This window comes from Perognathus longimembris, chromosome 14 (assembly GCF_023159225.1).
Source record: "Perognathus longimembris pacificus isolate PPM17 chromosome 14, ASM2315922v1, whole genome shotgun sequence".
NCBI classification, from domain to species: domain Eukaryota; kingdom Metazoa; phylum Chordata; class Mammalia; order Rodentia; family Heteromyidae; genus Perognathus; species Perognathus longimembris.
This window is the reverse complement of record NC_063174.1, coordinates 9,453,985-9,479,300: the sequence shown is the minus strand read 5'-3', so window position 1 is coordinate 9,479,300 and position 25,316 is coordinate 9,453,985. Positions and strand designations below refer to the sequence as shown.

Below are 25,316 nucleotides of genomic sequence, written 5' to 3'. Positions count from 1 at the left end.
GACGCGGCCGGCCGGCGGGCACTGCGGGCGGGCTGGAGGCCGCGAGGCTAAGGCCGGGGCTCCCGCCCCCACGTTCCTCCCCGGATTCCCCGGGGCCCGCGGGCTGGCGCTCGGGGTCAGGCCGAGGACGAGAGCCCCAGGGCCGGGACCGGGGCGTGTCCACGTGACTGCCCCGCCCGCCGCCCGCCACCCGCCGAGCCTCCTCCGCCTCCCCCGGCCGCAGCTCCCGGCGTGCCCCGCACTCGCCGCCGGCCGCCAGCGCGCCCTCCCGCTCCTCCTCCTCCTCCTCCTCCTCCTCCTCCTCTTCCTCCTCCTCCTCCCAGTGCCGCCCAGCCCGAGCCGCCGCCGCAGTCACAGCCGCGGGCACTATGGTAAGGCGACCGCGTGTAGGCCGGGAGACTGTCAGGCGAGGTGACCCCCGGCCCGCCGCGTGGTCCCGCACGGCCCCGCACGGTCCGGGAGCCGAGGCCGCCATTTTAACCTGCTTTGGGCCTCCGAGGTGGGCGCCGCGGCCCCGCGACGCTGCCCCGCCGGCGGGCCGGGCCCTGCATTCCTGGGGGGCGGGGAGGCCGGGCGCGCGGTGGTGGGGGTCGCGGCGACCGGGGCGCCACGGGAGGGGGGCCGTGAGGAAGGGGACGCGCGGGGCGCCGGCAGGGGGGCGCGCGGGGGTGTGTGGGGAGGGGGTCGGCGGGGGCTCGCGCCGCCCCAGCCCTTGGCTTCCCAGCTCCTCCTGCCGCGCGCGCCCGGGCGCTCTGGCGCGCCTGGACGGCTTCGGGGGGAGCCGAGGGGCTCGGCGGGCGGCCGTCCGACCCTTCCCGGGGAGAGGGGAGCTTTGCAAACTCTTTCGAAAAGGCGTTGGTCTCTACGCCCGGGCCGTTAGTTTGAGAGTGACTGGCTCGCCTTGGAGCTGGAACGGGCGATCGGGTTGTGGACGTGGGCGGCTGGAGTTGCCACTTGGTTCCCTTGCCTTATGAGGAAACAGCTATGGATAGGATGGCTAGAAAGAAAGAAAGAAGCAGCGAAGTGGAAGCACTAGCTGAGTTCCAAAAGTAGATTTTTTTTTCCTTAAGGCCCGCAGAGTTGACACAATACAGAAGGTATTTGTGCTGCTGCTCCTGAAGCTCTGACATCACCCAGTGAAATAGGAAAACATCTCAGGGATGGGACAAGTTGTGTCCGTCCCTTCCTCGCCCCCTTCCGTCGGTGTCCCTCCCGGTGCCCCTTTAAGAGGGATGAATGGGCAATATGAATTGGCATCCATCTGTAGGCAAATACCTGAAAGTGTGGCATATGTGTTTGGACTCCTTGCATCGCCTGGTGCAATTTTTAATTGCCCCTCAGCAGATAAGAATTTTGGTTAAAAAAAATCAAAGGACTTGTTCTCAATTACTGTTCGTTGTTGATTTTCCAGGCATCTGGAGTTACAGTGAATGACGAAGTCATCAAAGTTTTTAATGATATGAAAGTAAGGAAATCTTCCACACAAGAGGAGATCAAAAAAAGAAAGAAAGCAGTTCTCTTCTGTTTAAGTGATGACAAAAGACAAATCATTGTAGAGGAAGCGAAGCAGATCTTGGTGGGTGACATTGGTGAGACTGTAGAGGACCCCTACACATCCTTTGTGAAGTTGCTACCTCTGAATGATTGCCGATATGCTTTGTACGATGCCACATACGAAACAAAAGAGTCTAAGAAAGAAGACCTAGTATTTATATTCTGGTGTGTAAAAACAAAAGAAGAAATAATGCAAGGATTATTATTATCATAGTCGGTTTGACCTTTGTTTTATCATATAAATGAGATTCAACCTTTTTTTTCCCTGTAGGGCTCCTGAAAGTGCACCATTAAAAAGCAAGATGATTTATGCTAGCTCTAAAGATGCCATTAAAAAGAAATTTACAGGTACAGCCATTGAGTATTTTGTGCAGAGAAATTACCCCCTTCCTAATTATCTGCAGGTAATGGAATTCTTTTTTTTTTTCTTTTTAGGTATTAAACATGAGTGGCAAGTAAATGGCTTGGATGATATTAAGGACCGTTCAACACTTGGAGAGAAATTGGGAGGCAATGTAGTAGTTTCACTTGAAGGAAAACCATTATAAAATGATAGTCAAGTGCCAGCTCAGTCCATTGGAATAGTATTAGGTTTTGTGTTTTGTTTTTTCCCTTTTCCACTGGGCCCTTGCAACACAATGAATGAAGGAGAGATCATTCATTTAAGCAGCCTGTCAGTGATTGCCATTAGACTGTTAAATACAGTCACTTTTATGCAGAACCCAAGGAATGCCTTTGACTTATTTTAGCCAAAACAACTGGTTCTATGCCTCCCTTGCAGCAAGCACTATGGTGAATGTGATTGTCAATGTGAATAGCTTAGAATACTGCAAAGGGTAAGCAAAGTAAATGCCTTGAAAGTATTATCCACTGGTCAGATGGTAAACTTTTTTCCGTATCATTTATAGTTGCACTTGATTGCAGGTCTGTAAGGCGCTGGAGCATTCATACACCTTGCCTCCCTTGGACAGCCTATTTTTGTGACATGGCAGCACAGCTATAACACTATGCGTTAAAAGCACTTTTTTTGTATTGAGTTGAGTCCCCTAAAAGGAATGCCAATTAAGTTCATTAACTGTGTCATCAATTTACCCCAGTACCTCAGTGTTTGTTCCTGTTACCTGCATAGCTTCTTAAGAGAGAGCTGTTATTAATGCCTTTTGTTTTCCATTGAGTGTTCACTACTGAATTAAGTGTAAGGGTTTTATGTTTACCAAGTGAGCCTTGCAACGCTATGGATATTTTGAATATCAGTCGTGATGGCAATTTCTGTATTAAAGAGCCTTAAATGGAACACTGTTTTGAGATCAGATCCCCACGCTCACAAAAATGGCCACGTGGCAATAAAAATGGTGGCATATTACAGAAAGTTGCCTTGTTTTCCTTGGAATTTTTGTGAAACAACTTTTAGGGTAAATAGCTATTAATCTCTGTGAACTAGTCACTTGGGAATTTTTTTGTACAACATTCGTGCATGATATTTTCTAGAGTTATAGGATTTCTTTGGATTAAAAATACTCTATCCTAAATTCACTTACTAGAGGAATACCATTATTAGAGTGACACTTTTATAAACATGGTTATTTCCTAATGTGTTACTTTGGAGGTGGAGGTTTTTTTTTCACTTTGACACTTTTTTTTTTACATACTCTTCATTATCTCATTTGTTCTCTGGGTAAATTAGGTGTTTCTTTTTAATTCACATTTACATTTCTAAATATGTAAAAGCCGGATGTTTTATTGCTTATTTGTTCATAATGGAAATAATTTGTAAATGTCCTTCAAAGTTTAATAATTCTGATGTTGAGGAATGTATATTTCAGCTACTATCTCTTCATATACTTTCAAATTGAATTGGAAACAGGAATTGGTCTTGTATTCTTAACCATTCCTTGTGGGATTTGGCTGTGGTCCAGATTGCTCTCCTTATAGAGATTTTGATCTCCTCAGTGTGAGCCATTTGCTGTTAGCCAGAGCTATTTATGGCAAACACATGCTTTTGTATCTTGTCATAGTTATCCACAAATGGCAAAACTGGACTTGATTCTACTGGTATGCAAAACAGACATGCTAGTAAGCACTCAATTGTGGCTCAGAATTTTAACCCCATATCGCTGAAGAACTCTTTTTTATCAGAAAATGGGAAGTGTCCTTTTATTTTATTTTTTCTAAATATGTGAAAGTAGATTTTTTTTTCCTCCCTATATACTTTAGGGAGATTATTCAGATAAGAATGTTAAAAAGAAGAGTTAAATGTCTAGGCTTCTATTGAAAAGCATATGTATGACCTGGGATCTTTTTTGCATCGAGCAATTTTATTTCAGGCCTCCAGCTGTCTCTGAGTTGTCTGGGGCGTTTTGATAAGGCCACTCTAATAAGCAAAGCATGAGAATGCTTGTAAATGCATACACTGAACCATATGTGTAACTGATACTTGCACCAAGGGAATTGTCCATTGAGTTACTCATTCTTCTAAAAATATAAAGGTCTGCTTCAAAAATCAGTTATATAACATCTTTTGTCTTTATCAGTGGTTTCTCAACTTCTACTCAGTAATTTCAGAGATCGGATATTATTTTGATATTTTGACTAGCTAAGTTGACAAACTGATACTATTATCTTTGAAAAACACATCTTACATAGAGCCAGAGATGGTGATTTAATTCATAACTGATCACAGGATTGGACATTTGAAATGATCATCTATATTTTACAATCATTTACAGTGAAACAATGTTCCAGTTAGCTTTAAAAGACATGGTGCTAATTAGAAAAATATTGAGGGTAATATTTTACTGCTAGCTTACAAAATCACGAATGTTTAAAAAAATAAACGTGAAAATATTTTAAACTGTTGAGGTGTGTTTACTTATACTATGGAACATTGAAACTTAATATTACATATCAGTGAGGCACCAGTATCTGTATTTTGGTTGATATGCTTGCTTCACTCATTTTTCTTTGAAAAAACAGTGCTACAGTAATGAGTTTTAGCATTTTCAGACAAATGAGAACAGTTGGCATTTGTTCTAAACTGGCTATCAGCTGTCGTTTTCCATCATTATCTAAAATAGTTTGGCCAGCATTTTGTTTTTAATGTGCTTTGACCAAAAGCCTTTTGCTAGGTTTGAGATTGTCTGATATAGATCTTTGTAGTAGCTAATTGAGATCTAGCAAATGGGCTTTGAGAGAATGTTCTTTGAAAAGCATTTTCTTGTTAAGGAATAATCTCAGCAGTAATAAACTATGGAGGGGGCCCAAAGAGAACACTTAGATTAAATATGCCTCTATAAAAAAACCTTGTTCTGTTCTTCCTGGATCTAGTTTTGCTTACAACTTTAGTAGTTGGAGATGAGCGATAACATAAATATTCATTAGAGAAAAAAAAATTGTTTTTGCAAGTCCTGCATCTTGGACTCGGGGCCTGAGCACTGTCCCTGGCTTCTTTTTGCTCAAGGCTAGCACTACCACTTGAGCCATAGTGCCACTTCTGGCTTTTTCTGTGTATGTGGTACTGAGGAATCGAACCCAGGGCTTCATGCATGTTAGGCAATCACTTTACCACTAGGCCATATTCACAGCCCATATTCATTTTTCTATAAATATAAAAGCTCCTAGAAATGTGTAGACAGGCTCCGCCAAGTATTGCTTTTCAGACATTGGTTTATATAGTTTCTCTGTCTCATCTTAAGCAAGAAAGAAACTTGAGGCTTTGTTTTAGAACATCCAAATGATTGTGTTCTTTCTATATAGAATTGTAGATGCTGCCTCTACTTCAGTGTCCTTTCACAATGCAGTTGGACAAGTTAATCTCTGAGTTTCACATTTTTATTATAATATAGGAATGATAATATCAGTCTATGGTATGTGACTACTAAGCATAAGCTCTGGAAATGCATTTTGAAAACAGGAAAAGGCTATATAAATGCACTAATTTTTATTAACCCTTACTAGTTGGTTAAGTAAACTGTGTTAAGCTGGGAATATGGCCTAGTGGCAAGAGTGCTTGCCTCATATACATGAAGCCCTGGGTTCAATTCCTCAGCACCACATATATAGAAAATGGCCAGAAATGTTGCTGTGGCTCAAGTGGCAGAGTGCTATCCTTGAGCAAAAAGAAGCCAGGGACAGTGCTCAGGCCCTGAGTCCAAGCCCAGGACTGACAAAAAAATAAAAAAAAAATAAAAAAAATAAGATTTAGGGATTGGGGATTTAGCTCAGTGGAAGAGCACTTGTGTGACAAGTGCAAGGTCCCAAGTTCAGTCCTCAGCTTCTCATAAATAAGTACAGGTTAGCCAGCTTCAGTGGCTCGAGCCTATATTCCTAGTTATTCAGGGCTGAGATTTGAGGATCAAAGATGGAAGCCAGCCCAGACAGGAAAGTCCAGGAGACTCATCTCCAGTTTACCACCAAAAGACTGAAAGTAGAGCTGTGGCTTAAGGGGTAGAGAGCTAGCCTTGACCAAAAATGTTAAGAGACATTGTGCAGGCCCTGAGGTTTTGTTTTTGTTTTTGTTTTGCCAGTCCTGGGGCTTGAACTCAGGACCTGAGCACTGTCCCTGGCTTATATATGTGGTGCTGAGGAATTGAACCCAGGGCTTCATGTATACGAGGCAAGCACTCTACTAGGCCATATTCCCAGCCCCTGAGCCTCTATTTTTGTTACACTTAATGTCTTAAAGATTAGTTGATACATAACATCATTCTCAAAAGTGAACAGTGGGTATGTTTTCTGTCACTGTTGATGACAACTTTTTATTCTTTGCAATGTCCTTTTCATGCATGAATCGTCTTTTTCCCTCAAATATTTTGAAGTGAAATAAGATAGCTAATGCTTTCAGATATTTTTCAGATCCATATTTTTGAAAATCTGTGGTTTCAGTATTAATACCCTAAAGTTATATAGTTTTTCATGGTTTCAGATCTAAATGAGTGATCTGGATTTGGGCGGGGGGGGGGGGGCGGTTGCCATTCTTGGGTCATGAACTCTGAGCATGGGCACAGTCCTTGAGCTTTTGTGCTCAAGGCTAGCACTCTACCACTTCAGCCACAGCTCCTCTTCCAGCTTTTTGTGGGTAATTGGAAATCAGGCTCACACCCTGTACTTTCCTGCCCAGGCTGGCTTTGAACCACAGTCCTCGGATCTCAGCCTCCTGAGTAGCTAGGATTACAGGCAGTCATGAGCCACCCGCACACCTGCTTTGTATGTCATTTTTTAGATGGTAATCTGCCCTGGCACTGGAAGCACTTTTTAGAAAGCTATTATGTAAGTATTTTCCAGAAACTTAGTTATCTCCCTGTGTTCCCCTACCTTTCTCTGTTCATTTCTTTGTCTGCTCTATAACCTAGGCTTTCCTCTTAACTCATCATCCTCTTGCCTTGGCCTCTACAGAGCTTCCTGGGCTTCTCCTACCCATCTTTCTAAGGAGAGAGAGTACCATATTTATGCTAAATTACTAGGGCTTTGCATCAGAACACCTGAGTTATTAATATAGGCCTTTAGCACTAATTGAATGATCTTAGGCAAATTTACTTCTGAGATGTACCTTAATTAATCCATCTATAAAATGAGCATAATAATTGTCCCCTCATATGTTGATAAGGATAAATGAAAACACTTGGAATATCCCTGGCACATAGTAAGTGCTCACTAGATGACCCTCAAATGTGTGGTCCAACACAGGATGATATTTGAGATGGAAAGGTAATAATTATGTCAGGACAACTAGCTTCAGTTATGACTACCCCAAGCCAGTCAGGAGATGCATTTACTCTATCAAGGATAGACTTTAAACTGTAATACTTCAATAGAATATTGAAATACTTGAATCATTTATTAATCTTGATTATATAATAGTATGTTAACTTAGGAGAATCTAACAAAACATGTTTTTCTTGTTTGCTTGTTTTTGGACACAGGGTCTTGCTGTGTAGCCTGGCCTTGAACCCTTGATCTTCCTGCCTCTTCCAACTACAGAAATGATAGTTCTTAGTAATTACCTCAAAAGAATCAGCTTGTTATAGTTCTCCTTAGACTTTCATGATTAAGCTTCACATTATACATTTTGCTAGCGTTTGCAAATATAATATTGGCTAATATATACATTGCTTCTTCCAGTTGTTGCTTTTTTTTTTCTTTGACCTCAGGTTGGGCACTGTTCCTGAGCTTTTTTGTTCAAGGCTAGCACTCTGCCACTTGAACCACGATCTACTTCCAGTTGTTGCTTTTTGCCTCATGTGGACTTAGAGATTTTACCACAACTGGTATAAGAAAATGAATAGACTTGAAAGGTTGAAGCATAACACCTGAGAACATGAACCTTACTACTTTTGACTAAAGGACTTTATTATACCTTCTGGAGTTTGGTTTTATGTTTTAATAAGTAAGGTATATAAAGTAGCCGAGTCTCAAATAAAAACAGACTTCACTACATCCAGTGAGGCATCTAAAATATTAATATTTAAAGAAATTGTAACTTGCTTTTGATTATGCCTGTATCGTTAAAAGAGCACAAAGGAGGTTATTCCATTACTGAGAGAAGGAATATTCTCAATGCATTTTTAAGATTATTGAAACACGTAAACAAGATAAACTAATAACAGAGATCTTTCAAAAGGTAAAGTACCCTCCAGTCATGATGCCATCTTCCTGTAGTCTCAGCATATTGAAAACTGGGTGAGGCAGGAGGATTGCTAGAGCCCCAGGATTTAAAGCAGCCTGGGCAACATAATGAGACCCTGTCTCAAGAAACAAAATGTTAACTATTTGATTTGATTGTTCTTACATGTACTGTAGACTTGCTCACTAGGAAGTAGCTTTAGTGTTTTTTTCTTCTTATTTGGGTTGTGTGCGTGTGTGTGCGTGTGTGCACATGCACATGCTTGGAGCTTGAATTCAGGGCTAGGGTGCTATCCCTGAGATTTTTTTGCTCAGGGATATTTGGAGAAAAGAGTCTTACAGGCTCTTGCTGGCGCATACTTTGCACCACGATCCTCAGATCTCAACCTGATTAACTAGGACCACAGGCATGGGCCACTGACATTCAGCTTACTTTTTCTTTATTCCAGTACTGGGGTTTGAACTCAAGGCCTCACACTTGGGTGCTCCACTACTTCATTCACTCCCCCAGCATTGCTTATGCTCCACCTAAGTACTTTATTTTGCATGTAACTCTTGGTCTTTGACAACTCATTTGATTTCACATACATCACAGATTAATAGTTTATTAGTCAAAACAAAAATATGTAACAGATTTTTGCCTAGTCATTTTTCAACAGAAACAAACATTACTGAAGGAACATTATGCTAATAATATGCTATTATGGCATGTTTTCTCATATTTTATGTGTTCTTAAAGATAGAATTTCAGGTATTTCCCTTAGGAAGTTGATAGTGACTTAGTGAATTGCAGAATTCCTGGGCATATAGCCTAATGCTTTTTTGTTGTTGTTGTTTTGTTTTTTTGCCAGTCCTGGGCCTTGGACTCAGGGCCTGAGCACTGTCCCTAGCTGCTTTTTTGCTCAAGGCTAGCACTCTGCCACTTGAGCCACAGCGCCACTTCTGGCCATTTTCTGTATATGTGGTGCTGGGGAATCAAACCCAGGGCTTCAAGTATACGAGGCAAGCACTCTTGCCACTAGGCCATATCCCCAGCCCTGCTTTTTTGTGTGTGTTGCTTTGAGTTGCTGGGGTCTGGCCATCTTGATTAACAGCATACTAGATCCTCATACGAAAAAGACAGCTCCCACATTGATCACAAAAGGCAGAAATGATAAACCTTGCTATACCATGTAAGTTATGAATAAGAAGGCCTGAGGGATGTATTTCATGAAAATGAAATAAGTAGAAAGGAATTGTATATAGATGAAGATTAATGTTTAAATTTTTGTGACTAAAATAGGGTAAAGATATGAAAAATATGATACTTAGGACTGCTTATTGACAAATGTGCTATGAAAGAATGTATAGTAAGTCTTGTTGGAGAGGGAAAAGAATGAGCTACCAACACTGGTATACATCATCTCCCCAATTTGAAATAGAAGGTATCTCTTTTTTCTTTAGACATAATTGGGTTTTGGGGGGGTGAGGTTCCACCTTTGGTAAATACTGGGGTTTGAATTCAGGGCCTTGCACTTACTAGGCAGTTGCTCACTCTTACCACTTGAACCATGTCCCTAGCCCTTAACTCCTTCCTTCCTTCCTTCCTTCCTTCCTTCCTTCCTTCCTTCCTTCCTTCTTTCCTTTCTGTATTATTGTGCCAGCCCTGGGGCTTGAATTTAGGACCTAAATGTCTCTGAGATTCCTTTGCTCAGGGCTAACACTCTACCACTAGCCACAGCTCCACTTGCAGCTTTTTAGTGCTTAATTGAGGATAAGAGTCTTTCCAATTTGTCTGTCTGAGCTGGTTTTGGACTGTGAGCCTCAGATCTCAGCCTCCTGTGTAGCTAGGATTAGAAGCATGAGACACTGGTACCCTGCCCCTTAACTGGGTTTTAAATGAAAGGAAAGTGAAAACATTGAAACAATCTGCTTTAAATAGTGGCTGTGTAAAAATTGTTTATTTTTAGGAAATTAATTCTAGGAATTGTGGGTGTTTTTTAAAATTATCTGCAAAAGAAAAACTGCGGGTTTTCATATTTATGTTTCTTTTTGTGCCACTAGGGTTTGGATTTGAGGCCTTGTGCTTGCTAGACTGAAAATAGGCTTTATAGATTTATCATGGTGTGGCAGTTCTTAGAAAAGAAAGTGATTAGCTCGGCACAGAGGCCCACTTCTACAATCCTAATACTTTGACTGCTGAGACAAGAAGATTGCAAGTTGATTAGCAAGACTCTGTCTCAAAAGGAGAGAGAAGAGGGAGGGAAGAAAGAGGAAGAAAAGAAAAGGACTTAAAAATGGGGCTAGTAGGGGCTGGGAATATGGCCTAGTGGTAAGAGTGCTCGCCTTGTATACATGAAGCCCTGGGTTTGATTCCTCAGCACCACATATATAGATAAAAGCCAGAAGTGGTGCTGTGGCTCGTGGTAGAGTGCTAGCCTTGAGCAAAAAGAAGCCAGGGACAGTGCTCAGGCCCTGAGTCCACGCCCCAGGATTGGCAACAAAAACAAAACAAATTTTAAAAAGGTGGCTAGTATACCATAGCTTATGTTCTGGAGAATGACTTTTTTTTTTTTTTTTTGCCAGTCCTGGGGCTTGAACTCAGGGCCTGAGCACCATCCCTGGCTTCTTTATGCTCAAGGCTAACACTCTAACTCTTGAGAGCCACAGCGCCACTTCTGACTTTTTCTGTTTTTGTGGTGCTGAGGAATCAAACCCAGGGCTTCATGCATGCTAGGCAAGCACTCTACCGCTAAGCCACATTCCCAGCCCAGTGAGACTCATCTCCAATTAACCACCAAAAAGTGACACTGTGGCTCAAAGTGGTAGCCTTGAGAAAAGCTCAGCACCCAGACCCTGGTTCAAGCCCTATGACTGACAAAAATAAAATTTTGAAAAATCTATGTTCAATATGGAACCTCTGTAAAACATAGAAAAGAACAAATCAGCTATATTACTTGTGTTAAAACTGCTATGACTAATAGGGAAATTCCTGTTCAAACTAGTTTTAAATTATTTCTAGATGCTGCTTAAGATGAACAACTTTACCTTTTTTTTTTTCTGGTGGTACTCGGGTTTAAACTCAGGGCCTAACACTTGAAGGCAGACGCTGTAGCAGTTGAGCCACTCTCTCAGTCCTGTATTCTTTTCTACGTTTGATTCCAGAAAGCTTTTGTGGCTGTAAGGACAGGAACAGATTTGGATCTTAGTTGTACCTGTTTGGATGCTGACTGCCATCGGCCATAGATTCTTGAACTTCTTACATTTTTTGTTCCACATACTTTTGGGGGAAGGGAAGGGGGGGGGTTCCTGTCCTGAGGCTTAAACTCAGGGCCTGAGCTTTTTTTTCTCTACCACTTGAGCCCACAGCTCCATTTCCAGCTTTTTGGTGGCTAATTGAAGATAAGGGTCCCACAAGCTTTCCTGCCCAGGCTGGCTTAGAATTGTGATCCTCAGATCTCAGACACAGGTCCCTGGCTTTCAACCTACTTGGGTTACATTGGGACTGAATAATAGGGACCCCTTGCATGAGCTTTATTCCCTGAAATAATTATTTTGCAAAATAGTTTCCAGTATATCTAAGCTGTACTTTTCTCTTGTTATTTGAACAGTAACGTTTAGTACATGCTAATTCCTGATATACAGTGTAAATAAACCATCTTGATCTTTGTCCCTACTAAGAGATTTAAAATAAACCAAAAGGTATATGTTTTATACTTAAGCCATGGCATTCTTTATATAATTCTTAAAGTAATATTTGCTAATCCGGTGCATATCATTTACCACATATTGACTAATTGTCTCTGGTTTTTGTTTAACCAGCTTGCATTTTGTGTACTTTTCCAAGAGGGTCTGGTAATCCCCATGATTAAAGCTAGGGAAGATTTATGTTTACTGTGGAGAAACATGATCATGCTGGCCACTGTGAATCACTGGGGAAGCATCCCATCTCCCTTTCCCAGTTCCTCACATCAGTAGATCAAACTCAGGTCAGTTCAACAAACAGCTGGACACTCAGAAGCCTTACTGTCACATAGAAAAGGGCAGACAGACTGTGGTATAATGCACTGCGTACAATGCTTTGTTACTGTGAGAGAAGAGTGAATCACTTTGAAATTGGGCTGGCTCTAGAGAAATATTTGAGCTGGGCTGTGAGGTCTGATGAGAGTTCCCCAGAATGTTCTGGAAGAAGAAAAGCTATGCCAGGCATGGGGAAGAGTTTGTCACGGCTGCTGAGTCAAGCGGAAGCATTGTGAGGAGGAGATGCGGGAGAGGTGGGTGTGAGCCAGATCTTTGAGGGCCATGGAGACCGTGTTAATAAAGCAGACACGAAACCATGAGTGCTGAAGACCGTCATTAAATGCAGAATGTGGTGGTTTTGTGACCATGGCGAGTATAAAGGGAAGGAAGAAACTGGAGGCCGGTGGAGGCAGTAGAGCCCATTTGGGGTGGGTATCTCTGAGAGATAGGTAGAATTCACAAGGCTTGGTGAATGTGGTTAATGTTACTTTTTTGGCTGGTGGTGGGGCTTGAATTCTGGGCCTGGGCGATGTCCCTGAGCTCTTATCTCTCAAGGCTAGTGCTCTACCACTTGAGCACACAGTGCCACTTCTAGTTTTCTGGTGGTTAATTGGAAAAGAGTCTCACAGACTTTCCTGTCTGGGCTGACTATGAACTGTGATTCTCAAATCTTAGCATCCTGAGTAGCTAGGATTACAGGCGCAAGCCATGGGTGCCTGGCTAATGTTACAATTAAATACAAACAAGTTGTTACTGATAAAATTTGTTACTGTTGGGGCTGGGGCGGTAGAGTGCTTGCCTAGCATGCATGAAGCCCTGGGATCCATTCCTCAGCACCACATAAACAGAAAAAGCAAGAAGTGGCGCTGTGGCTCAAGTGGTAGAGTGCTAGCCTTGAGCAGAAAGAAGCCAGGGACAGTGCTCAGTCCCTGAGTTCAAGCCCCAGGACTGTTATTTATTTAGAAAGTTTGACTTTTAGTATTGTGGACATTTAAGATTTTTTTCCATTATCTTTAAGGCCTTGTACAAAGGAGCTGCCATTCAACAAAATTGTTTATGAATACCATACATGTTGATCAATGTCACCCCTTTCATCATTCTCTCCCATCCTTACCAACCCCTCATTTAAGGGTTTTGACAGGGTCTTGCTATGTAGCCCAGACTAGCCTCAAACTCTGAAATCTGCCTTAGGCCCCTAAATGCTGGAATTGCAGGTATGTGCCAGTGAGCCTGGCTATTTAAGATTATTTAAACATACTGGTTTAGAAAACACAATAGGAAATTCATAAATGTTTGGAAAGAAAAACATTGATTTTGTTTTTTTTTTTTTTTTTTGGCCAGTCCTGGGCCTTGGACTCAGGGCCTGAGCACTGTCCCTGGCTTCTTCCCGCTCAAGGCTAGCACTCTGCCACTTGAGCCACAGCGCCACTTCTGGCCGTTTTCTGTATATGTGGTGCTGGGGAATCGAACCTAGGGCCTCCTGTATCAGAGGCAGGCACTCTTGCCACTAGGCTATATCCCCAGCCCTCAACATTGATTTTGTTAAGACAGGTTCTGTAGCTGAGGTTGGCTTCAAACTCTAAATCCTCCTACCTCAGCCTCCCAAGCGCTGGGATTATAGTGCCACCACTGTCCATCTTAAACACATCTTCAATGAAAGAAATGTTTTTTTTTGTTGTTTTGTTTTGTTTGTTTTTTTTTTGGCCAGTCCTGGGCCTTGAACTCAGGGCCTGAGCACTGTCCCTGGCTTCTTCCCGCTCAAGGCTAGCACTCTGCCACTTGAGCCACAGTGCCGCTTCTGGCCGTTTTCTGTATATGTGGTGCTGGGGAATCGAACCTAGGGCCTCATGTATCCGAGGCAGGCACTCTTGCCACTAGGCTATATCCCCAGCCCCGAAAGAAATGTTTTGATAGCATGACATCATTGGCATAAAAGTTACCATTCTGGGGGCTGAGAATGTGGCTTAGAGGTAGAGTGCCTGTCTAGCATGCATGAAGTCCTGGGTTCCATTCCACATAAACAGAAAAGGCCAGAGGTGGCACTTTGGCTCAAGTGACAGAGTGCTAATCTCAGGGACAGTGCCAAGGACCTGAGTTCAAGCCCTAGGACTGGAAAAAAAAAAGTTACTGGTCTGAGCCTGGTGACAGTTACTAGACACCAGTAGTTCAGGAGACTCACACTTGGAGAATCAAGATTTGAAGCCAGCCTGGGCAGAAAAGTTTTTGAGATCCCATTTCCAGCTAACCAGCCAAAGGCTGGAGGTGTGCCAGCCAAGCGAGCAAGCAAGCAAGCTAAAGGAAAGCTTGGCCTGGAGCCCTGGTACTCTACACACAAGTTATAGGTCTGTTGGTTAAACACTTGAGGGGTTGATGCAGGAGGATTTCAAAGTCAAAGCCAGCCTCTGTTAAATAGTTTAAGACTACATGGTAAGACTTAGCCTCAAAAAAAAGGGGGCAAATAGCCATATATTTTTCCCCAATATTGGGACTTGAACTCAGTTCCTAGGTACTGCCCTTTAGCTTTTCCTCTAAAGGCTGACATTCTATCTCTTGAACCACAGCTCCAATTCCAGCCTTTTGGTGGTTAATCAGACTTTCCTGCCCAGGACATACTCCAAACCCTGAACATCAGATCTCAGCCTCCTAAGTAGATAAGATTACTGGTGTGAGCCACTGACAGCCTGCGCTTTACTGATTTTTAATCTTGCTTTTATGCTAAGTTCACTTCTCAAGCAGCCTTATACTCATCCGGAAGCATTTATTGAATGTCTATTTGTAGAACAGCATTCTGGCCTTCCTGAGAAATCAACTACTCAAGGGCACTTTTATAACCCAGTTGGAGAGACAAAATAGACCTGTGATCTTGTAAGCACTCCAGGATAAGCAACTAAGCATTAAAGGGAAGTGGGGAAAAGAATCCAACCACGAAAAGATTTCTAGAAGTGAGTTTCACTTAGAGAAAACGTGAAAAAATAGACATTTCTCTCTAAGCAGAATTGTTGTAATGAGGTTCCAACAAACTTGTTCTTCACTGAGAATAGCTCCTTAATTTTAAGAACAAAAAGGACCTTTTTAAAAAAAAATCACTTGTACTAAATCATTTTGCAGGTCTAGGATTAAAGTCAAACCCTTCTTGTGGGGGGGTTCTGTCCACCATGAGGATTATTGTGGTGGAACTCTGCATTTCTAGTAGTTTGGTTTTTTTTGTTTTTTTTTTTGGTACCAGTCCTGGGACTTGAACTCAGGGCCTGGGAACTGTCCCTGAGCTTTGTTGCTGGCTTCCAACAGGGATCCTCAGATCACAGCCTCCTGAGTTGCTTGGATTACAGGTATGAACCACGGGTGCCCAGCTTCAGATATACTCTTGAGAAGCTTATCAAAGGGGAGAGAGAAGCCGGTACTCTGTGGGGTCTGGATGGGTTGAGAGGAAGTTTCCAACTATTATTTCCCATTACTTCCTTTTCTAAATATCTTCTGATATTGTTCATGCTCTACCTTTTTCAGCCCCTAATTTCAAACTCCAACACTTATTAATACTTCCATGAACATTAACATTCAAATCTAAATATTATTAAACAAACTAGTGAATGCTCATTTGATCTGTGGAAAATCTAGGAGGTCCTGTGTTTTCCTGGCTATCTTGCCTCTCTAATCAAGAAATTCTTAGGGAACTACTCCTCCTCCTTCTCCTCCTCCTCCTCCTCCTCCTCCTCCTCCTCCTCCTCCTCCTCCTCCTCCTCTCCCCCCCCTCCCCCTCCCCCTCCCCCTCCCCCTTTTTTCTACCACACTGGCCTTTTCTATATATGTGGTACAGAAGAATTGAACCCACAGGTACATGCAAGCTAGGCAAGTGCTCTTCCACTAAGCCACATCCCCAGCCCGTGTCCTTGAGCTTTTATGCTCAAGGCTAGCACTCTGTCACTTGAACCACAGCTCCATACTTCCACTTGTGTGTGTGTACGTGCACGCGTGTGTGGAAAGAAGACTCATAGACTCTTGCCTGGGCTTTGAACCGTACCTAGCCACATTCTTTTCTCCCTTAAAGCATCCTTCCAACCCACAGAATCGTCTTCACATCTGTCCTTGGAAAACTGAAAATCCAAATAAAATATGGGCAATATGAGCAAAAGCCAAGAAAAGCAGACAATTTCTGTTACTTGTCCAGTAGACATTTACTGAATTCTTACATGAACCAGACAGCCCTGAGTCCCAGGCATGTAGTTTTCCTCTGGGGACACATAAAACTCAAGGCCAGTTAGATGTGGCAGGCTAAGATTCTAACTATTCACTAGGACCTTTATCCCAGAGGCAGCTGGACGACTTCGCCGTGTGTGGCATTTATGCAGCTTAAAAGCACATTCTATACTAAGTTTCAGCTTTTTCTTGCTTTGTTACTCAGGCTGTCTTTGAACTTGTGGGCTAACTTAATCCACCCTCCTCAGTCTCCCACTTGGATGGTACTACAGGGTCCAATTTCTGGTTGATTTACTAATAATTAGGAGGAGCAAAACGTGTCATAAATTTGATAAGCAAAAAACTCCAACAATCCAACCTCTTTTCTTTTCCTCAGGTATCAGCAACTTCCACTTGTACAATGCACAAAGCAGCCTACGGTCAAACAAATGAGAGATCTCGTGTGCTCATACAGGCTCTCATCTCCCACGCTTCCTGCCTGTCCATGAGGAAACACTGAACATGACCAACCAAGCATGCAATCTAACCAAATGCCAACAGAAAGGGTTGGTTTCCTTCTGGGCAGGGCACATGACCCTATTTATTGATCTATTTAGAAGCATTAATCTCAACATTAGATTTTTAAGGGGTACTAAGCCTTTTTTGTTTTTAACCAGTCCTGGGACTCTTGAACTCAGGGCCTGAGCACTGTCCCTCGCTTCTTTTTGCTCAAGGCTGGCACTCTGCCACTTGAGCCACAGCGCCACTTCTGGCTTTTTCTGTATATATGGTGCTGAGGAATCAAACCCATGTATACAGACTTCATGTATGCGAGGCAAACACTCTACTACTGGGCCATATTCCCAGCCCAAGAAATGTACTCTTTACCTGATTTAGGTAACTAACCTCTCTGCATTTCACCTTTAAGTAATAATAAAAAAAGGTTTTTTAAAAAAGCAAATTTTTCTACATTGTTTTAGTAAAAACTGTAATGGCATATTAGGGAAAAAATTAAATCAGGCCCCAACTTTGAAAAAAATAACGCAGGACTACAGGAACAGGAAGCAAGATAATTGAAATGCAGACAATTCCAGAGTCACATCCTAAAATAAAAACCATTTAAACAAAACCTAACATTACTTTAGCTTAACGAAAGCAATGAACTGCTTCCCTAAGTCACAGCTGCTTCTGCAGCACCCCCCCCCAACTTTAATCAGTGATGAAGAACCCTAAATAACAGCCCAACTGTTTGAGGACTTGCTCCTCATAACAAGGATCCAAACAATTACTGACTCTCTCTTAAGGCTCAGAGAAAACACCTGCCCACAAGTGACAAAGATGTAGAGCTCAACTTGCCCACAGCAAATTGTCAGTTTCTTCTGCAACCAGTTGATAATGTTGTAAACTGTGGGTCAGTGCTTTAAATACTGCCAGAATTTTTCTCGTGGAAAGGCCTCCCATCTACCATTGGCTTGCTTTGGGATTGAGTAAACACCATTTGTGAGCTTCCTTGTGTAAGTGGGACAGGTGATGTACAGATGGATTAAAATGATGTGGGGGGCTGGGAATATGGCCTAGTGGCAAGAGCGCTTGCCTCATATACATGAAGCCCTGGGTTCGATTCCTCAGCACCATTTATATAGAAAAGGCCAGAAGTGGCGCTGTGGCTCAAGTGGTAGAGTGCTAGCCTTGAGCAGAAAGAAGCCAGGGACAGCGCTCAGGCCTCGAGTTCAAGCCCCAGGACTGGCAAAAAATAAAATAAAATAACTAAAATGATGTGTGAGGCTCCATGCTGGTGGCTCATGCCTGTAATCCCAACTACTCAAGAAGCTGAGAACTGAGGTTCACAGCTTGAAGCCACCACAGGTAGACAAATCGGAGAGAGTCTTATTTCTAATTAAACATGAAAACGTTGGAACTATGGCACAAATGGTCAAGCAATCTCCTTAAGCAAGCAAGTTTAAGGGACAGCTTCCAGGCCCTGAGTTCAAGCCTCAGTGCGGGCACACTCACACAAAAAGATGATGTGTTCTCTCCTACCTCCCTGTGTTACCTCCTACCTCCCCCCACAACCCAGCCCAGCAGACAGAGCCAAGAGAGCCATGTATATGTGTGAGTGAGAGACTGTAGTGACAGCCCTCACCCATATCCTCTGTGGGTTCCCTGTGCTGTGAGCATCGCTGTGGGAAGAGATGGATGGTTCAGAGAGGAGACTGAGTAGCCTTGGTCTTCAGGAAGCAACATCATTCACCAGCATATCCGCCCATTAGGCTGTTAATGGAAGTTTTAAATAGACTATGACCTCATCTGCTTTCCTGAATAATTATACCTCTGAAGTTTCTAAATATAAATTTAAACCCTCCTCACACACCCACAGATGCATGCATGCACATATACACACCCAGACACACACACAGCCCTTGAGTCACAAGAGTGACTCTTTACACTTGTATTGAAAAAGTTCAAACTTTAAAAACTATACACAGTAACAACACTCTTTCTTATTTAATTAGTCAATTAAGTTGTACTACATTTGTTTCTTTCTTTTTTTTTTTTTTTTTTTTTTTTGTCAGTCCTGGGGCTTGGACTCAGGGCCTGAGCCACTGTCCCTGGCTTCTTTTTGCTCAAGGCTAGCACTCTGCCACCTGAGCCACAGCGCCATCTCTGGCTGTTTTCTGTATATGTGGTGCTGGGGAATCGAACCCAGGGCTTCATGTGTGCAAGGCAAGCACTCTTGCCACTAGGCCATATCCCCAGCCCCATTTGTTTCTTCTATTAAAAAAAAAAATTGGGCTGGGACTGTGGCTTAATGGTAAAGTGCTTGCCTAGTATGCATGAAGCACTGGGTTCAATTCCTCAGCACCACATAAACAGAAAAAGCCAGAAGTAGCACTGTGACTCAAGTGGTAGAGTGCTAGCCTTGAGCAAAAAGAAGCCAGGGGCAGTGCTCAGGCCCTGAGTTCAAGCCCCAGGACTGGCAAAAACAAAACCAAACAAAAGAATGTTAGTTCAAAATTATGTTGAGTGAGGGGCTGGGGATATAGCCTAGTGGCAAGAGTGCCTGCCTCGGATACACGAGGCCCTAGGTTCGATTCCCCAGCACCACATATACAGAAAACGGCCAGAAGCGGCGCTGTGGCTCAAGTGGCAGAGTGCTAGCCTTGAGCAGGAAGAAGCCAGGGACAGTGCTCAGGCCCTGAGTCCAAGGCCCAGGACTGGCAAAAAAAAAAAAAAAAAAATTATGTTGAGTGAGACAAGCCAAGAACAGAGAGACAAACAACGTATGGTCTCCCCAATATGCGGGTGTTAGAATTAAAATGCAGAGATAGAATAAAGATACCAAAATACAGTAAAAAGAAAAGAGGACACAGAATGAGTGGAAAGTGTGTGAAAATAATAATAATAATAATATAGCAGAGGGGACCATCAGCTACATCGGACACTGGTGAAAGTGTCCTAAGCAACTCATGGGTGGGAATGGGAAGGAAGAAATGAGTGAACGAGGGAACAGATGTTACTAAACAAAAGAAAAGTAATGTGCATATCACCCAAAATGGAGGAAATAATTTTATTACTAAAGTTCATAGGTTTCATTAGCTATGTAGAGTAGAATAATAATTTTTATCATTGTGAAAGTTAAAATGTGTACTGTGAAATATGTGTAGTAACTTAAACTCAATAAAAAACAAGAATGTGGCTTAGCGGTAGAGTGCTTGCCTAGCATGCATGAGGCCCTGGGTTCCATTCCTCACTACCTCATAAGCAGAAAAAGCTGGAAATGGTGCTGTGGCTCAAGTGGTAGTGCTAACCTTGAGCAAAAAGAAGCTCAGGGACAGTGCCCAGGTCCCGAGTTCAAGCTCCAGGACTGGCAAAAAGAAAGAAAAAGTTAGTTTTCCCTATTTAATCCAAGGCAATCTCTGTAATGAAGAAGACAGCCAGGATGGTTGAGATGCACTGAAGTTTTGTCTTGCCATGGAATGTCTAGGCTATGTGCTCTCTTTCTCCATTATGCTTCTTTTCTTTTTAAAAAAGTATTAGGCAGGGGCTGGGGATATGGCCTAGTGGCCAGAGTGCTTGCGTCTTATACATGAGGCCCTGCGTTCGGTTCCCCAGCACCACATATACAGAAAATGGCCAGAAGTGGCGCTGTGGCTCAAGTGGCAGAGTGCTAGCCTTGAGCAAAAATAAGCCAGGGACAGTGCTCAGGCCCTGAGTCCAAGCCCCAGGACTGGCAAAAAAAAAAGTAAAAGGCTCGTCCTGGCTATAATTCTGCTTATTTTCAGTTCTTAGCTTTAGATAACATTGGAATGGAATAGTAAATGTTAACAGCATGTGCACAGTGACCAGCCGTAGGCCAGAGGAGAAGCAGCTGGTGACCTGAAAAGCCAGGAAAGGGGAGAGTCCTAGAAGGGGATAACAAATGGAGTGGCCAGGTAAAGAGAACCAAAAAAACAAAACAAAACAAAAAAAAAACCTTTTAATTTAAGATGCAAATTAATGAACGGGAGGCAGGGGCGGGACCCTGGGGGCGAAGCCATGCCAGGTGGAGTCAGATCAGATTACCTTCCGCAGGAGCTGGTTGCCCGCCAGGAGAGAGGTGCAAAGCCCCAAGACGCAGAGACCCTGAGCAGACCCTGGAACTGGGGGTGTAAGTGGGGGTAGGAATTCAAGAATACTCATCAGGAAGAGAAATTGCTGAGGAGACCATGAAGGGAGGAGCTGAGGGACAAAAGCCAATTTGCTTGGAATGGCCAGGGGACAGTGGAAAGAATCTGTGTCCTTGACCACACTGAGCTGCTGAACCAACTCCAAAACTGCCACACTGCTTACTTCTCCTTATGTAAAATTCTTTTCTGTTCAATTAAAAATAAATAGGCAATAACAGCAAAACAAGAAATAGCCTTACCAATGAATGTAGAACCCCCCTCAGAGGTGTGATTACAAAAATTTAAGAGACAAAAGAATTAAGTAAGACTATTAAATAAATGAGCATAATAAAGTCACAAATGACTGAAATAAATCCACTCAACTTGTTAAAAAGATATGCAAATCCAGGTTGGAAGGATGGCTCAAATGATAGAGAAACTTTCTAGCAATCAAGAGGCCCTGAGCTCAAATCCCAGTACCACCAGAAAAAGAGAAAATGGTTTTATACATATCATTAGATTTAAAAGTTGCTGAGAAGCAAAGCTATTAGTTGGAAATTTTATTTCTAAAAGTATCAGGGAGAAAGCCAGAAAGGCAAATAAGAGCAAAGTAAAAGCTATTATATTGGCTCTTAGGGCTTGTTTTTGCTATTGTTGTTTTGATAGTACTGGGGTTTGAACTCAGAGCCTAGATTTTTTTCAGTTAGTGCTCAACCATTTGAGCCATATTTCCACCCCTGTTTCTTGTTGGTTATTTTGGAGATGAAGTCTAGAAAACTTTCTACCTGGAGTAGCTTCAAACCATGATCCTCAAGATTTCAGCCTCCTGAGTAGCTAAGGTTACAGACATGAGCCACCAGTGCCCAATTCAACTCTCAGTTTCTTGATACATCTTTTGTCTGTGTTTCTCTCTTCCTATACATACATATTATGTATATACACATCATATAAATTCTCTGTATCTATGTGTGTATGTTTACATGTGTGTTCATATGTATGTGTGCACTTGCTTATGTGTGTGTGTGTGTGTGTGTGTGTGTGTGTGTGTGTGTGTACAGTTTGCCCCACCCAGGAGGCACTGATGAATCCATCTGCAGGCAGCCAGTATAAGCAAAGAAAGTAGGGTGCCAATTGCTGAGAGTTGGAAAGAGAGTTGAGGTGCTTTTGCCACCTAACAAGGGAATTTCTGCCAAAATAATCAGGATAAATAGAGCCTTCACAATCTGCCGGCTTTCCGTCTGTTTCCCAGCACCAGGAGTAACGGTGGAGGGAGGGGAAGGGCGAGCTGTTCTGTGCCGCGCTGCCGTGAACTCTTCTCAGCAGAGAGTGAATCATCAGGCTGAGATTATTACACTGGCATTCATGGCTCAGAAACTCTACAACACTTGCGTTTTCTGACCTTGCTGGCGTTTAAGGTACCGTGAATGGATTCAACTGGCTCTTGTTTACAAAAGGAACCCTAAAACATTTTTAACTTTCTGCCATCAATTTACTATGAAAACAGTCTTGTGAGGGAAAAGGAAGAGAGAGAAGCACATTTCAGCCTGAAATGAGAAAGCTGAGACATCTTATTTCATTTAGAGCAGAACTGACTACTTTTCTACGCCTCAAATCCTCTGATTTCTTGCTCAGTGGGGGTGGCGGAGACTGAAACAGCTGTACATTTCCAACATAGTATTCCCTACATGGTGTCAAGTGACTGGGAATGGAGTTGTGGTAACTCTGGGTGATTTATTCAGCCACTTAGTCATCACTGTTCCATCAGAGGAAACAATGAGAGGCTTTTGTTTGTGCTTCTGTGTGTGGGGTGAGGGCAAGCAGCAAATAGCTACACAATGAAAGCTTGGTCCTTATTTTTCTCTAAAGGGACCTTTAAATTACTATCTATCTACCATCTATCCATCTAGATTTGCTGTAAATCTGCATTTGCTACATCTATAGAGATATATAAACATAAAAATAGAATATACACGGTAATATGTCTCTTTGTTGCTTTCCCCCTTCTATTGAATACATCTTTTTTTAAGCTTCTCTATTTAAACAGTTAGCTGATGATGGTGGCTCATGCCTGAGAGATGAGGCTGAAGTCTAAGGATTGCAGCCTGAGTAGACGAATCTGAGAAACTCCAGTTTTCAATAACCAGCAGAAAGGTGAAAGTAGAGGTGTGGCTCAAGTGGTGGAATACTGGCTTTGAGCAAAATAACGAAGCAAAAGTGTGAGAGCTTGGGTTCAAGTCCTAGTACTGACGTGCGCATGTGCGTGCGCGCACCCCCCCCACGTTACATAAGTGCACAGAGCAAAAAGCCAGTCTGAAGCGGGGTGCCTGTGGCTCATACCTGTAGCCCTAGGTACTCAGGAGGCTGAGATCTAAGTATCACTGTTTAAAGTCAGCCCAGACAGGCAAGTCTGTCAGATTCTTTTTTTTTTTTTTTCCGGCCAGTCCTGGGCCTTGGACTCAGGGCCTGAGCACTGTCCCTGGCTTCTTTTTGCTCAAGGCTAGCACTCTGCCACTTGAGCCACAGCACCACTTCTGGCCATTTTCTGTATATGTGGTGCTGGGGAATCGAACCCAGGGCCTCATGTATACGAGGCAAGCTCTCTTGCCACTAGGCCATATCCCCAGCCCTGTCAGATTCTTAATTACCCACAGAAAGCCCTAAGTAGGCTGTGGCTCAAGTGGTAGAGTACGGAGTCTTGAGCACAAAAGCTCAGAGATAGTGCCCAGGCAGAGAATTCAAGCCCCAGGACATGAAAAAATGAAGCCAGTCTGCCTTCATTTCCCATAACCTCTCTCTTCTGTCACCCATTCTTTATTTTTTAAATGTTCTTTGCTAACCTCCTTTTTTTTTGGCCAGTCCTGGGCCTTGGACTCAGGGCCTGAGCACGGCCCCTGGCTTCTTTTTGCTCAAGGCTAGCACTCTGCCACTTGAGCCACAGCGCCACTTGTGGCTGTTTTTTGTATATGTGGTGCTGGGGAATTGAACCCAGGGCTTTATGTATAGGAGGCAAGCACTCTTGCCATTAGGCCATATTCTCAGCCCTTGTTAACCTCTTGTGCTGTGATCTTAGACAGTCTCCTAGGAACAGAAGGCAACAGACACATTGCATAATATAGAAACAGTGCAGAAGTCATTGAAAAGGAATAGCACAGCGATCTGGAGCGCAGTCCCAGAAAGGGCCAAGCAAAGCGTAGGAGCATGTGTGAATCGGTGGCTCCCCTGGAAAGAAGGCACAGCTGGCAGAGGCGCCTGGCTCTGCTCCCCCTGCCTCCGCCACTCGCCAGCTGCGCGTTCTTAAGCCACAGCCACTTGAGTTTTCCCCAGCCTGAAGGTGGGCAGGGAAATGGACAGGAAATGAGGCTGCGCCCAACAGCCTTTGCTGCATGAGGAGCACATATTGATTTTTTTCCTCTACTTATTTATGGATGTGTGCAAGGAAAATGAGCATGTCATGCTGTTCTTAAAGGTGGAAGAGAGGCAGCAGCACTCTGAGGACAGGCTGCCTCACAACGAGTCATTACTTACTTTGTTAAAGGTCACTCATACTTGGGTTCCAGCAAGAAATGTGGATTCAGGAAAGAATGCTAGTGCTGAATATTATGAAATGCAGATAACTGAGGGGGGCAGTTCCCTCCTGAGAACCTTGTATAGTCAAATGACTGATTCTACAAATGAGCAAAGTAATTGGGGAATACTGATCTAAGAATATTGCAGGGCTGGGGATGGATGTGGTAGAGTGCTTGTTAGCATGTACGAAGCCCTGGATCCAATTCCTCAGCACCACATAAACAGAAAAAGCCAGAAGTGGGGCCATGGCTCCAGTACTAGAGTGCTAGCCTTGAGCAAAAGAAGCCCAGAGACAGTGCCTGGGCCCTGAGTTCAAGTTTCAGGACCAGAAAAAAAAGAGGATAAAGAATATTTCAACTGGGCTGGGAATGTGGCTTAGTGGTAGAGTGCTTGCCTAGCATGCATGAAGCCCTGGGTTCGATTCCTCAGTACTACATAAACAGAAAAAGCCAGAAGTGGCACTGTGGCTCAAGCGGTGGCTCAAGTGGTAGAGTGCTAGCTTTGAGCAAAAGAAGCTTAGGGGCAGTACCCAAGCCCTGACTGAGTTCAAGCCCCAGGACTGGAAAAAAGAAAGAAAGAGAGAGAGAAAAAAATAATATTGCAACTATGTTCTAAAATTGTTTTCAGTACAATTAATGTTTAAAAATATATTTTTGGGAGGCACTGGTGCTTGAACTCAGGGCCTGGGCACTGATTTTTAAAAAAAATCTTGAAAACTGGCACCAGTGGCTCATGCCTATAATCCTAGCCACTTAGGAA

General features: G+C 43.2%; 1 protein-coding gene across 2 annotated transcripts; it reads left to right on the top strand.

Annotated features, from left to right (window-relative positions):
- The first annotated feature begins 225 nt into the window (after positions 1 to 225).
- On the top strand, positions 226 to 4,410 carry Cfl2 (cofilin 2). 2 transcript variants are annotated; one of them, XM_048361845.1, is made up of 5 exons: positions 333 to 371; positions 1,071 to 1,199; positions 1,412 to 1,719; positions 1,826 to 1,902; positions 1,990 to 4,410. In XM_048361845.1, exons 2-5 carry the CDS (start codon positions 1,161 to 1,163, stop codon positions 2,100 to 2,102), a joined length of 537 nt encoding a protein of 178 aa, XP_048217802.1. In that variant the 5' UTR covers positions 333 to 371; positions 1,071 to 1,160; the 3' UTR covers positions 2,103 to 4,410. The 2 variants fall into 2 exon arrangements, with proteins under 2 accessions (XP_048217804.1, XP_048217802.1); XM_048361847.1 differs by lacking the exon at positions 1,071 to 1,199 and having other exon boundaries at positions 226 to 371.
- The last annotated feature ends 20,906 nt before the right edge of the window (positions 4,411 to 25,316 follow it).

Excerpts from the sequence above, each read along its gene's own strand:
- Cfl2 (XM_048361845.1), top strand. The coding sequence starts at position 1,161 with ATGGGACAAGTTGTGTCCGTCCCTTCCTCGCCCCCTTCC. Across the intron at positions 1,720-1,825 it reads GACCTAGTATTTATATTCTG|GGCTCCTGAAAGTGCACCAT; the intron begins GTGTGTAAAAAC and ends TTTTCCCTGTAG. Across the intron at positions 1,903-1,989 it reads CATTAAAAAGAAATTTACAG|GTATTAAACATGAGTGGCAA; the intron begins GTACAGCCATTG and ends TTTTCTTTTTAG.